Raw genomic sequence first — 15,164 nt, 5'->3', positions numbered from 1 at the left:
GGTGAACCTACTCCTCAAAAGAAATTTCAAACGGTTGAGCGTATGCGACAAATTTGGCAAAATTCGCTTAAAACCTCATACACGAAATTGACGATTTACGACCGACAAAATTCGAAACCATTGTGGGGTTGATTCGTCTCATCGACACACATCTTTTTCGTGTACATCTTATTTTGATTCGTACTATGTTTGTGTTGATTTAAGAAAAGGGTGTGTAGAGTAGTGTAAGGAAGAGTGAGCTTAACCAAGAGCCCATGCAGCAGTTGCATCCAGGAGTCCCGAGAACGGGACAGGCCCGCTAGAAACGTCCGAACTGAGTGTTCTTCCAGATGCAGGCAAAACACTGCTTTGAGAACCGTACGATGCAACAACGCGAGTAGGCCCGGCCAACCAAACATGCCGTTTTGTTTTTCCACCCGTGCAAAAATAGGCCTTCACATGCTACCAAACGCGCCCGATAGGAACGAGGCCGCGACGTTTAAGCCTTAAGCCTATGTCATTCGTGGGCTGGCCGCTGGCCCATCTTCCGAAACAGCACCCATAGGCCGACGCAAAGGAGGTAATGATGTAAACGGACTGGACAACGTTTTTTCATACTTTTGGATCCGATTGGGTCGAATAATATTTTTTAATCCTCTGTCAAAAAGATATTTCTTTACCCATAATCATCTTTATTTGGTTTCGGAGCAGGATAATGGTCCAATCTGGAGCTAAAATGGAGTGGACTCGGTCATAACCAAGGAAAAAAATAGCACGCTATAACAAAATAGTGTGGGTCTAAAACTGCGCTATTAGAAGGAAAAAAATAGCGCGCTATAACAAAATAGCGTGGGACTAAAACTACGCTATTAGCATGTTATAGCGTGCTATTAACGCGAATAGCGCGCTATAGCGCGGAAATAGCGTAGCGCCGCTATTAACGCGAATAGCGCGCTATAGCACCGAAATAGCGTAACGTCGGCTCTCCAGATATGCTATAGCGTGCTATTAGCGTGGGAATAGCGCGCTATTTTTTTCCATGGTCATAACCGGACGAATGTATGGAACAAATACACACATAAAAACAAAATTGTGACTTAGATAAAACTGCACTTCTTCATACAATAGCAACAACGTGTTTGCTATCACCACTTCATAAGGAGGATCCAAAGAAAAACCAATACATTAACAATAACCAATACCAACAAATAATAATACCAGTGTGCATTAGAATAACCAGTGGCACGTAATCACCGTCAAAAGCACTGGTTCGCTGTCATTCATCATTAGACGAGTTGATGGTATGCGCGGCTGTTAGCTGTCGGATACATGTAGTGTACAAACTTCTCAACGATGAGATTTAAACGTTTACTGTACAATTATACAACAAGAGCTCTTTGGAGCTACCAGTTCCGCTGTTGCATAGGTGTTCCCTCTGGTTAAAGGAAAAACCCTGAACCCCACTTGATCTTGGAGGGGGCCAAGTAAAAGCCGAGAAAAGAACATGAGTTACTCATCAGACGTTGCATCTTACCATCTTCCCGTGGTTAGCATTCACACTGGAACGTGGAGCTGGAGATACATCTATTATCAGGCGCGATCTTTCGAACGTTAATCTCACTGGCTGCCCGGGCTGCTTGAGCGGATACGTGTATTCTGTCCATCAGATTTACCTTGGGTGCCTCGAGGATTGCCTTTGGGGGTGACAATGCCCACTGCATTGCCCAGATAGCAAGAGGCCGCATGTATATCAGCGACCTGTAATGCCCATCTGTCGTCCATCCTTCTGGTGTTTGGAACCAATACCTGCAGTACCACACAAAAGTCATGCCATATAACTAATATTCTTTATTCTTTGTTAAGAACAAAAAAAAACTTTGTTAAGAACAAAATGTGGTTTGGTTGGCACATTGATGTTGTGAATTGCAGGGTACAAAGTAACAGCCATCAGCACTAGACTGATTACAGACAGCAGCACAGAGCAAACAGTGGCATATAATTTCTGCTCGTTAGTTAACTGACAGGACTCTGTTTGCATGGTATAAATTTAGTACTCCTAAAAATGATAATGCCAAAGCTAAATCAAGATGACTGCAAACAATTTAAAGGGTAGGCAGAGCTTACCCGTATCCATCTTCTGACCACCCGGCTAGAAATATTCCTTCTGCAGTGATAAAACCTTGATGCTCCATTCCATGGAGCAACATGTTTGCTGCAACACCGTAGGTAACACCCGTCCAGATTTCCCGAGATTGCATGCATGTCTCATCCACCTTTCCCTTGGGAGTCATACCATTTACAGCTCCCATCCGTCCTCCTTTTACCTTCATAACATTGAACTCAAATATTTTCTGGAGAGCACTTCTTATCTTGTACTCATCAAAAATTGGAGGCAAGCCTGACGATGCGGCATACCACTGTCCTGCAAGCTGATCAGCCTGAATGGATAGGCTATTGCTGCTTGTACCACTGTCATAGTTGAAATAAGACCCATTCCATAACTTTGCCTCGTACACTGCTTTAGCTTTGATGAACTTCAGCTTGTACTTTTCAGCGTATGGGCGATCCCCAAGGCGATGAGCCATTGTAGCTGCAGCTTGGAGTGCAGCAAGCCAGAGGCAACCACAGTAAGCACTAATTCCGCGAACAGTCCAAGCATCATAGGTTTGATCAGGAAATCCATCATTCTCAATCATACCATCACCATCTCGATCGAACTGATCCATGTAGTCCATCGCTGCACAGACTGCAGGCCAGACATCTCTACCAAATGCCATATCACCTGTGGCAGCAAAGTCTCTGTATACCTGGAGTACAAACTTGGGATTTAGATCTTTCCATTTGCTTGTATCATGTATGTTGTAGGCATTCATTTCATGCCATGGATCGTGTGTTCCTAGGTCATGAGGAACTGCACCTTTGACTTTCCGGATTCCTGAGGTACCATCAGCCAAAAATTTGACTCTCCGCCGATCTTCATACAGAACAGCATCAGCAAAATCACGTTGAATACTCAGCTCTATTTTGGGGAACAAATCAAGGAGAGCAAAAGAAGCATAGAAATGCACATCATATGTATTCCACATGATGTACTCCACTCCCTCCAGGTACAAGAATTTTCCAACATTTTCAGGGCCATCCTTGGAAATTAGGTAAGGAATTGGTTCTTGCAACCCATTGGTTTGTTCAGGCATCTGTGATCCATGAACCGCGGCATACATTGATACACTGCGCTCTTCACAATTAGGCAGGTCATCTCCAGTAGAGACTTGCTCTGCGTCTAGCTTGACATGGTTATCTTTAACTGATTCCGATTTAGCACCCTTTTTTGAATGTTTCTGTTGGTTACAAGCAGGGCTTGATTTTCCCTCGATCGCTGGAGGTTGACCATCTACATGATCAAAAGGAAGAAAAAAAAACATATATAAGGATGGATAACACATGGAAGGACCAGAGTGGATGCTAAACTGGAACTGGGGCAATTGGAACATAACTTTGAGAATAAAAGAAATACTGCAACTGAAAAGTAAGAGGAAATCATCCTCGTGCAATCCAGTTCTTACACTATGCTAGACACATAACCATAGAAAAACATGACATGGCATTTACCTGTCCAAACAGTCCCTCCAGCTACCAGAAAGTACAGCTCGTTAAAAAGGGTGAACTTGTACCTGCAGACAAGACATTCGCTAGTCAAGATTTAGCTCTTTGTTTAAGAGGAAGTTCAGACTAAATAGCAAAGTTTAAAGGAGAAACAAAAATACATAATGTGAGGTAGAAGTATAGAGTACCTATGGCCATATTACATTTTTATGTTAATGTGAGGTTCAAGTATAGAGCACCTATGGCCATATTACATTCTTATGTTCAACACATGTATGAAGACACCAATGAAGGGATCAGACTGCTACATGAACTGGAAGAAGCTTACATAGAATGAAATACATGCATTACCATGTGCAAGGGTATTTTACCCAATCATATTTTGGCTAAGATGACACCAGCTAGAGTAGGACTATGATCGAGACCTATAAAGTTTCTATTCAGCTTTTAGTCCGATGCGATGGTTGGATGATGGTTTGAGCCAATGTTAAGAGAGGGAAGCCTACTTGAGAAAACAACCATTTGAGCTGTTTCCTGAGCCGTCGGCCGGTCCGGACGGTTTAAACAGGCCTGGAATCGGGCACTAACCGGACCACTTTCCAGTGGCTCCTCTGGTTGTGCTCCGGTTGCAGGGTTGAAGGATCGGTCGTGGCCGCTCCAGTCGAGGGGTTGGTTTGACCGGTGTAGAACCAACCGGCCCAGAAACAGCCCCAAACGGCTAGTTTTCTCCTGTAGGCTATAAAAGCCACCCCTTCTTCTGCAAAGGGGCATGTTGACTAGCATGAAATCATAATACCTTTCATACTCTCCACCATTGTTGAGCACCAAAAAGATTGAGGGTCTCCTATTTCCCCCAACCAATCTGAAATCCCTTTGGGGAAAAGGAAGAGGAGGTCTCGAGCCAAACTTCACTCCCCCGCTTGAGTTCATCGAGTTAGCTTGTTACTCTTGGTTTGTGGGAAACCCTAGGTGGCTAGGGTCGCCCGGAAGCTTCCAGGTTGTGCATTTGCTCCGAGGATAAGCTTGTGAGCCTTTGGAGGCCACCTCAAGGTCTACCACTAGTGATTGAGGTCCTACTTTGTGAGGGAGGCTCAAGGAGAAGAAGGTGGGCCTTCATGGGGGACCCTTCGTGGTAACCCATACCTCCCAGCGGTGAGGTAGTCCCCCCAAGGAAGCGAACACCAGGTTACATCCTCGTCTCCACGTGCCTTGGTTATTTCTATCGAAGCTCTTTACTAGTGTTATTTACTTTGTGATGATAGCCTTCGTGCTTGAAGTACTGTTACCATCATATAGGTTGCTTCAACTAGTTTGCATTAGGCCGTTTTATTTATCCGCAAAGCCTAAAATAGCTAAAGAATTAAAAGGAAATCTGTAGGACCTATTCACCCACCTCTAGGTTACCATCTCTAAAGACCAAGGCTTTGCTTGGAGTATTATACCTTCCGTGAGAAAAACGACTAAACACAGCCGAAATTTCTCAGTGGAATATTAGTGTTTGGTACGAAACCGACTTCCTATTATTTTCTCAACAATCAAAAAGACTGCAATGCCTCCATTAGCAGCAGTGTGTTAGGATCGGAAGAACCAATACACAAAGCAAAGCAGTCGAAGAGGAAGAATGAAGTACAGGTAAAATTCAGATCGATGTAACAAGCCTGGAAGCTGATCTAGCGGCACCTCCATGCATAAGCAACCTGGATCTCGCGGAGGCACATCCAGCTACACTGGATCCGGCGACGAGAGAACTCGGCTGGGTTGTACGGAGGCAGCAGTGGCAGTTGCCACAGAGCTTCTTCCTATCATGGCAGCCACCGCGGACACAGAGCTCGTCCTCCCGGTGCAGTCGCCACAGTAGCAACAGAGCGCATTCTCCCTTTTCGCCGTCGCCCGACACTGTGATTTTCTTGCGGACGGAAATAAAATGGGGCCTCAGGTGGCCCCTAAACTTTTTTGGGGGTTAAGGTCTTGAACAGGGGGAGAGGAAAAACAGAAACGGTCATGTGAATTTGCACCTCAGACAGAAAAATCAAGGCAGTTTTGGGGTCTGAAACTACAAACCATACAAGGCCTAAGGTGGATTGATCGTACAATGATGCCCAGCACAACAGAGAAATGATAAGACATGGCCATTGTCACGATATAGGTGCTTTTACAACTGAGCACAGGAATTAACGGAATGTGTGCCCTTTCCCGAGAAAGACAAGTTGCAAGCAACACACAATATTCTGACTTGATCATGCTTTAAAGGTTGAGAATTCAATTATAATAAATATATATGGATAAAAATGAAGTTTATACCATTCTGGAAGTTTGTCATCCTTGAGTATGGGGTCTTGCCACTTCTCGATCTCTTCTTCCCAAAGTCTATATTCTGCAAAAGTGAGAAAAGATCGTAAAATAGCATAAAGAAAACAATAGATAAAAAGTTGATAAGTGACTCAGTAACACGGGGACAAATATTGCACCTATCACAACAATACTACAGCAGTATTGTCCTCAGTGTATGGTCAGATATCTACGCACTGTTAATTGCTATACTGAGCTTGAATACATACAAAATTTAGCAAGTCTAGAAAGTGACAAAAGCATACTTGTTAATGCATCGTGTACCAAATTAATAGATGATCTTTCAGAAGTTCCATAAAATTCGGTGTACCTCCTGCAACATGAGAAAATATATATGAGTCCTCTCATCATGATTAGTAGGCATTACAGCAGATTTATAGTTAGTTGCACATACTTAAGTAACAAATTGACTTGTTAGGTACCACCATACCAATGAATTCTACGCATTCTGTTTTGCAGCCACATAAAAAAAAAAGGGAAGGCGCGTTGTGTCCAACGCGAACATGCAACTAAACAGAGAGCCCCATGTGTTGTTCCAAGGAAGCTTTTGACCATGTCGTAAGTATTGATTCATAAGTATAATTCCTAGATGGAAGGCTAGCAAAATGTACACAGAATCAACAAAAGTGTTATCCATTTTATCGAAGCAAGAAAACACTAACCTGTTATATGTGCACCCCTTCTGAAACTTCACTTTAGGTGAGGACCAAGCCAAAGCAAATGCAACTGTACACCTACCATGTGGCTCCACCCAAGTAGATGCAGTGACAGCCGCGCAAAGTGTCTCCCCTGAACAAGATGGCATACTAGAACCAGCATTGAAATTTTCCCGACTGAAGTGGCCATCCTGTGGAATAATCGAAAAATGAAGGAGAATATACGGAAAAAAAAGCTGGATACAGAAACATAAAAATGTTTCATAAGAGAACCAAGTCAAGAGAGAACTGTTATGAAAAAACACCTAGGCTGCATCATTGAAAGATAAAGGTATCAACAACTACCTTTGACATTGTACCCCACATTTCCTTCGCCGAAACATGCCTTTCTCCAGAAAGGCCAAAAACAGGCAAGACTGTCACGCTCACATTCTGAGTTTCACAGGCAGCAATAGCAAAAGTAACTGGAGGATTATCCTTTGCTGTTCTGCAACATATAACAGCTTGTCAGCTTGTGAGTGTGCATAGAAAAAACCATAAAGTTGATGACATCATTTAAAGCAGCGGGATTGAAACTCACTTGTGATGCAGAAGCACTCCTGACACTCCATCATCCCCACTGACAACATAATGAGATCAAGGCTGAGTACCAATGGTCGTTGGAGGCTTAACAGACATAAAAAAAAAAGTATATCAGCTGATGTACTTACATGAAGGGCTCATTGAAGTGTCCTCCAGAATGATGCGAAAAACCTCCAATAGAATTCTGTGTTTGACCAGAAATGTCAATAAAATATGCATCTGACTTTTGCATACTCAATTCTATACAAAAATTGACGGTCAAAGAATAATTCAAATGTAAATGGGGGTCTGCCTTTTGCACAACCCGTATCTTCAGAATAGTTTTTTCACTCTTTTTTTAATGATGGAGGCTATGTCAAATAGTTACCTACCCATTCTTGTACAGCACGATTAATTTAATGTACAATCATATCTGACTTTCACAAACTCCAACTTGACGATAGTTGTGATATTTCTTTAGTGGTAGCATTATAAAACCAGTTGTCTATCTGTGCCTCTACATCAAACTCTACAAATTAGCTGCCTACCACACAAACTTAGTTTTAAATGAACATCAAGCGCTACTGATCCTGAGCCTCAGGAACAGAATATCAGGATAATATTTATCAAGAAGTATCAGAATGCAATGGATGGCAGTCACAACTGGAGATGCCCACCAGTTTCATATTAAAAAAGGTTCTGCCAGCTTGATACTACGGCTGCATTGCTGAAGGTAACAGATTTAAAAACTGGAACACGCCGCATCAAAAGTGATCTGGCCATAAAGCTAAAGCACAACACAACAGTATCTTACCGCCCATGTCATCAGCAGGCTTACTTTTGCACGGTCTTTCCCAGTGTTCACCAGCTATAATCAAAAGAACAAAATTGAATGGTCAAGAAATTATATTGGATCAAAAAGGTTAATCCGCTTAAGAACATATTCATGTGTAAAATATATATAAAACTCAACTGGAATTCATACACCCAATACCACTGAAATACACATTTAATTCTATGTGATGTAATATCCCAAGTTTTTTAAACCACAGCTGTAACTGGAGATGCGTTTGCATCTACTATGTTCTGAAACATTGTTCCTGTGATGAAAGTGATATTTAATACGAACCAACTGACCCATATCAAAAATATATTGCCAAATGAACTACTGGTCAGGAGTTTACCCTGTAATAAATATTGTGTTATCCAATATAACTTACTTATAGGGAAATAGAAAATAAGAGGCTATGAAAATACATATACAGAAATTGCCAGTTTAGCATGAATACAATGAGTAAATCACTTACGGTGTACACAAATACAGATGTCGGAAGACTGCTATCTTTGTAATCATGAGGAATGAATGGTGATATCTGGCGGCATGAGATTTTAAGGTCAGGATCTGGCTCACCTGCATCATAGGAAAATTCATAAACTTCAGTCTGAAACATGTGTGGATCGAGAAATGTTATTATCAAGTTTACAATAGCAAACTGAGGAGTGTATTCTACAATCAAGACATAAGCTGGCTTGGCAACAGTACACCTAAGTATCACAGAGTGCATTGGTAAAGAAGCTTCCCAAATATAATAAAATGATATTCTTGGTACAAATTTGTAAGATGCAAGCCGCACACCAACAGCTCCGTAGTGGCATACCATCGTAAACAGTCCAGGCCCTAGGGAACAATGCATGATAGGTCGAATGTTGACCACTCAAATTCCAGTCCCATGATGATATTCCAGAGTCGCTATAATTCCTGAAATCATGGAGGGCATCAAGCAATCATTAAAGTGTACTTTCTTCTGGAGAGACCATGTCATGACATAAACATAATCTCGGACTACACAAAATGGCAGAGGTTCTTTTGATGCTGCGAGCCATGCTGCTCCAATATGATAATTTTGTATAACCAAACTGTATCAGAAACCTGAACATTTTATGTACATTTTCTCCTGTGGTATTGTCGGCTCTTGAATAACAGATTATACCAAAAATAAATGCAGCCGACTGATGCAGATTATACAAGTTGATCTACACAAATACATTACAAAAGTAGTAAGGACATGAAGAAAAGATACAAAAAACACGGTACAAGACATTCATATAGAATGGCTTAGCTAGAAAGTGATTGTGAATGAAATTGAATTAAATATTTAAAATTCTCAGTCTGGGGTCTTAAAAAGCAAAAGAATGCTATACATGCTGAAGCTGAGACTATTGCAAGATAGAAGACTGTGAGGTGATACTTTGCTCAGAACTAGTGGGCTTGAAATAAATAAACCAGGCTAAGGACTTACTTTAAACCTTCGTGATGTCCAGGAGCCAATACCGATGAGTATTTTTTATTCCCACCATCTCGTGTTACAAATATCTGAAAAAGCATAATATATAGGATTAGCTCAAGCCTCAAAAGACACTTGTGAGAGAAAACAATACAAGGATATTGAAAAAACAGCACTAACGTAAAATGCTAAACGTATAGCAGGTGTACATTTACATGCCAAAAAGAACATGATATACGGTGATTGACAAGAGTTTGCTAACAACAACAAAAAGAGAAGTGTGACATTTTCATCTCCAATAGGAACTCATATAAGAATGATGTCTATGTACAACCATGAAATACATGGCAGAGGTTTAGCCAAAGTATCTCCACAATAATCCCCCATAACTGCTAACACCATCCAATCCGCAGTTGAGAACAGTAGCAACAACACAAGTACAAATAAATCCTTTTCAATGAGATTTAGTGAAACAAATAAAATATGATGATCTGATCGTGGTTGGGCATTATAAGATTTCCTTGACTTTGAGCATTGAGGCACTCAAAACTCAAAATAAATACACTCAAATACACTGGTACTCCAGACTTTGTCATCCGACTTAATCTTTCCTTTTCACGAGGAATAATAAACTGAAAGGTTATTAAGCTGGAAACAGTAAGATAAGATAAAGATGAGAGCATTACAGAAAACTGGTTCTCCATGACCGGCGAATTCTCACATAAACCAGGAATGATGTGCCAATTCTTGAACTCTCCCCTGAATCCTCTTGAAATGCTACCACTCCTGCGACAGCAACCTACCGATCAAAATCTAAAGCATCCACGATGCTAACACAAACAAAGGAGAATGAAGACAGAAACATCAGCCAGGAAGTCATACCCCATCCCTCCAAGCGGCACGCCCTGTGAAGCTGACGGCTTACACCTCTCTCTAGTGAACGGATCAATAGGAGCTTTCTGCAAGCACAAAAACAAACCCCCGTTCTGTCACCATATCGACTACGAGACAACATAGATGTTTGACATGAGTATGTGCAAGACTAGAAGAAAATGTTACCCTTCCATAGGAAGCCTCCTCACGTACATACGACCAAAGCCTCACCCCAAGTGTCATCTGAAATTTTGGCATCTAAAGTTAGCAAATCGAACTAGTGACGGAAACCTGTAATAGGCAGAGGTATGGAACTGGATCCCTGCAACATACCATCTTCATTGCTTCCATGAATGTGACGCTGAACTCCTTGAGTATGTTGGCGTGACTGTTCAGCCGCCGCCGCCATGCCTGCTCCGGTGGTGACCCGCCGTCCAAGTCCAACTGCAGAAATTACAGCACCGCGATAAAAACCACCACAGCCCAAAAAACGAAGCACCAAAAAGAGCGGATGGAAAAAAAAAAATCCTCGCGGCCGAGACGAGAGCTCGCCTCACCAGTTGCAGCACGGTCCGGGCCACGTACTCCTCCGGCGGCCAGGAGTTCTTACGGCAGTGGAATAGGTGGCCGCTCACCATCTCCGCTCACCCTCCAATGCCACAGCGTCTCCCTCCTCACCCCCGCCGCCTATCGGAGGCCCGAGCCTGAGGCCGCGACGAAACCAGGAGATCCACAGGTGGCAGGCCGGCTCATGAGCTCCACATAGCGCGTGGATCCGAGCCCCCGGCGCCGCTCCTTGTAGAGACTCTGCACCTCGATCCCCGCCGCCGGCGACCGCCGTCCTTTCTGGACCGATCCGGCGCAGCCGCGAAACCGACGCGGGCTCGTTGGACTGGGACCTCGTCGGATCGAAGCCAAGTCCCCGAATGGAATTCGCGCGCGTGCTTGGCCGGCGCGTGCGTTTTGCTGGTGCTGAGTCGTGTTGGCGAGCTGTGTGGGGAGAACTAGAAGCGCAGCTGCAGCTGCGAGGAAGATGATGAAGAGGGGAAGTGGAGGCTCAACTTTTTGAGAGGCTACGTGTGGACCTGCCGGTGTGCGCTTTGCAGGTCGGCATAGCAGTTTCAATGTGGTTTTCTACAGTAACTGACTTATCTTATTTCGTTGCTTCTAGATAAACTAGAAAAACAAAAATTTGAGTTGAAAAATTCACATAACTTGAACATCTCAATAAAAACAGATAAACAATAGCATATAAGGGCAAGAGAAAAACAATGATGTACAAACAAAATTGAAGCATAATTATGGCATAACATACGATAAAGACACAGGACACTTGCATAATACAAATATAGTGAAATGTGCATATTTCATAACTACAAAAAGTTTCAATTTTGTGTTAAGAAGTGGCTTATGACAAATTAATAATCCGAAAATTGAGCCTTCCTCAATTGGTTATGTAAGTGGATATATATATCCCAACAAGATAGGTTCAAGTCTTTATAGACAATATCTGCATCCCCTCTCCTCCCAAACCCTAGATGTTGGCAATCGAAGGGTCTCCGCATCCTATGATTGCCACGCCGGTGGTGGGAGTAGGTGAGGACTCAGGTCCTAAGCTCGACATTGTAACTATGTCCCTAAAGATAAGGTTTGGTGGTGTTCCTGTGAAGTTCAGGCCACCTTCAAATAATGGTATCCCAGCTTCAACCCCATTTTGACAAACGTGATTCTCGATGTTGAGGAGTCAGTGGGTCGTTGGGCTTGTGCTTTGGCTTTGTGTGGTGTTGGTCCAGTCACTTGCTTGTTGGCATTGTCCATGGAGCTTTCTTCTTTTGCGTAGGTTGTTCCTACCCGCGAGCGTGGGAGGGTTGAGCTGTCGACTCCCACTGACGATCCTAGCTCTATCGCCAGTAAAGGTTAGTGTGTGCCCCCCGCTGATTCGATTTCTCCCCGTAACCCATATGAGCGGCGGGTGGCTATTGCAACCACTTTTTGCGTGAGTAACATCCCTCTGCTAGGCGTGTCTGGACAACTCGGTTACTCTTTTATATGCACTTGTCCTCTATTCCAGCGATGCGATGGCAACCTGACAAGTAATGGGTTTTGCTGGAGTGTTAATGCATTTCTAAGTTTTTTCATAGTTGTTTATGTAATGTGTTGACAAATAGGGAAACGGTGGGTGCACGATTTTTTCACGACCATTCATAACGGTGCATATATGTGCTTCATTTTAATTGCGGGCTTTCTTGGCACAATTTCAGTGAGATTTAGCCTATATACATATGTATCTAGAGTCTATGTTTTAGTGCGTAGGCTTGTTCATTTTATTAGAGAGAGAAAAAACTGTGTCTAACCTAATTTGAATGGTGAGCGTTTTCGATTGATCCATGGATTCCATGTGCACCGCATGTTTCGCCCACTGGAAAGCAGACCTTTGTTGCAATCAGTGAAAACAATATCCATCTTGCCTGGCTAGCATTTCTTCAGCCCTCACGCGGTCCACAATTCTCTCTCTACATATATATATATACTCCAAAAATAAATGCCAATAAAAATGTCAACCAGCCTCAGCTGTAGCTTTTTCTCTCCCAACAAAGGCCAAAGGGCATCTTCGAGATACGACAGCCGACATGCTTCGGATACTGCTTTGCTTACGTAGGCAGCCGGTTCACACTTGTGGTATTGCCACCGGTGCAGCTGCTTCCTGCATCTTTGTTTACCGTTTTTCCATTATCTGGAGGTTAGTTATCCTGATCTTGATAGGCTCCTGCTATGTTTCCGTTGAAACTTCCTGTTCTGTTTACGCAAAGGATTGTAACATCGGGCGACTTGTCTTGTACTGTACTGATTATTTTCTAGACTAGACTAGACTAGACTAGATGGTCGTATTCCCCGTTAAAGAAGAGCCTTGCTACAGGGAAGGGGAGCTGGGCCGGCCGGTCGGCGGATAGAGATCAGGTGACATGCACCTTTTGCATATCACCGTGTGACATGCGGTTTAAATCTAAATTTAAATATTGCGAAATTTTTTGAAAAAAATCATGCTTGTTCACAGCTCATATTAACGTGACCCCTAAAAATTTTAGATCAAAATTCGAAACATACATCGAGAAAAAAAAAAAGAGAAACTCAGATGTGAATAGTCTACAGAGAAACTCAGATTTGAATTCGGGAACTATTCATGACAGATTTCTCTTTTTTGTTTCTCGATGTGTGTTTCAAATTTTGATCTGAAATTTTTAGAGATTATCTTAATTTGTGCTGTGAACATGCATAATTTTTTCAAATTTTTTCGCAATATTTAAATTTAGATTTAGGCCGTATGTCACACGGTGACATGCAAAAGGTGCATGTCACCTCATCTCTATCCCCGGTCGGCCATGCGCGCGCGGCGCAAGCAGACGGCAGAGGCATCGGCGCCCTTCCTTTCGTGCACGTTGCAGCGCAGCGGCGTCGCCGCGTGCGCCTCTCGACACGGGCTCGCGGCCCTTCCCATGCCGACGTCGTGGGTCGGCGACGCTGACGTGGTTGGGCTCGGGCGTCGTGTCCAGACTCTGGAGCCCAGACGAAGCTGACGCGGACGCACGCACTCCTCCGATCGCTTCCTCGCTTTGCCGGCAGGCGACGTCAGGATTCTCTGCGGCCGCTCTGACCCTCCGCGCTGTCCGACCAGTGCATGCCTAACTTAAACGGACACACAAATAACCAGCTTGAGGATCCGAAACTGAATGGATAAATTATTTATACTCGACCCATTTGCGGACCAAATTTGGTTACCACCTTCAGTCCGTGCGCCATCCTGACCCATATGTCAGCGAAAGCCCTCAGTTTTTTCTCGATTTTCTCTTCCCTTGCAATCCCGTACATATGTAGACCTCCACCAACTTCGGCGCTCGCGCTCGCGCTCGCCGGCAGGATGATCCCATTGGACAGGTACCAAATGTTCTCTTATACTTGATGGTCATCTTCTGCAAAATGGTGCAACATGTGATTATTTGCCATAGCATCTTTGGTTTCCAATACTTAGTATGGCCACGAATAATAGTGAAGCGGTTCTGAAGCACGTCGAAAGCTCTCCCCACGTTCTTCCTTGTTAACTCTTGTAAGTGGATATTTATCCCAACAAGATATATAAGTTCAAGTCTTTAAAGACAATGTTTGCATCCCACTTACTATGCTTGCCGCTTCAATAGTGGGAGGCGTCGGGGACTCTAGACCTAAGCTTGTCATTGTAACTACGGCCCTAAGGGCATCTCTAGCGGCGCGACACAAACAGACGATCGATCACGTTTGCGTTCACCGGTCCGAAAATGCGTCTGGTATCACCTCCAACGGGGCGACGCATAGTGATCGGGTTGTCCGCGGCGACGCAAATCTGGTCCAAATATGCGCATCGGATGCGTCTCTACGGACGCTGCGCGGACGCACAAAGTATCCGCTCGCATCTGGCGGACGTTTCGTCTGGCCCGCCTGGCAGTGATCCAGCGTCGATGCGTCTTCTCCGCCAGTACTGGCGCCGAGGCATCGCTTCGGCAGCCTGCGGTCGCGTAAATGGCGATGCCTCGCGTGGCGTGCGGCCGTCGCCTACCTCTGCGCACGAAGTAATGCTGATGCCACGCGTGCCGCGGCCGTCGCCCCGCCTCCTATCTATATAAACAGGGGCACGACCATCTCATCTCCTCCCCCACTAAACCATAGCCGCTGCACAACCTCCACCGTATGCCGCTGCCGCTCAGACTCCCCGCAACCACCATGAGCAGCGCCGGCCGCGGCCAGACTGCCGCGCCTCCACCTCCCACTCCACCTCCCCCGGCCTCGAGCTCCGGCGAGGAGTTCGACTCCGACGACAGCACCGACC

General features: G+C 44.2%; 1 protein-coding gene across 1 annotated transcript; it reads right to left on the bottom strand.

Moving 5' to 3' along the window:
- Nucleotides 1–1,226: 1,226 nt before the first annotated feature.
- LOC124705522 (non-lysosomal glucosylceramidase-like) lies at nt 1,227–11,395 on the bottom strand. The gene is made up of 18 exons (XM_047237226.1): nt 10,864–11,395; nt 10,640–10,750; nt 10,493–10,549; nt 10,316–10,392; nt 10,120–10,219; nt 9,449–9,522; nt 8,807–8,907; nt 8,456–8,559; nt 7,963–8,016; nt 7,298–7,353; nt 7,168–7,206; nt 6,933–7,074; nt 6,594–6,778; nt 6,177–6,244; nt 5,884–5,956; nt 3,589–3,650; nt 2,104–3,370; nt 1,227–1,785 (listed from the first exon to the last, which is right to left on the bottom strand). Exons 1-18 carry the CDS (start codon nt 10,942–10,944, stop codon nt 1,527–1,529), a joined length of 2,910 nt encoding a protein of 969 aa, XP_047093182.1. The 5' UTR covers nt 10,945–11,395; the 3' UTR covers nt 1,227–1,526.
- Nucleotides 11,396–15,164: the final 3,769 nt, after the last annotated feature.

The sequence above is a fragment of the Lolium rigidum genome, chromosome 4 (genome assembly GCF_022539505.1).
Source record: "Lolium rigidum isolate FL_2022 chromosome 4, APGP_CSIRO_Lrig_0.1, whole genome shotgun sequence".
Taxonomy (NCBI): domain Eukaryota; kingdom Viridiplantae; phylum Streptophyta; class Magnoliopsida; order Poales; family Poaceae; genus Lolium; species Lolium rigidum.
The sequence above is the reverse complement of the archived record's forward strand: the minus strand, read 5'-3'. Positions and strand labels throughout refer to the sequence as shown.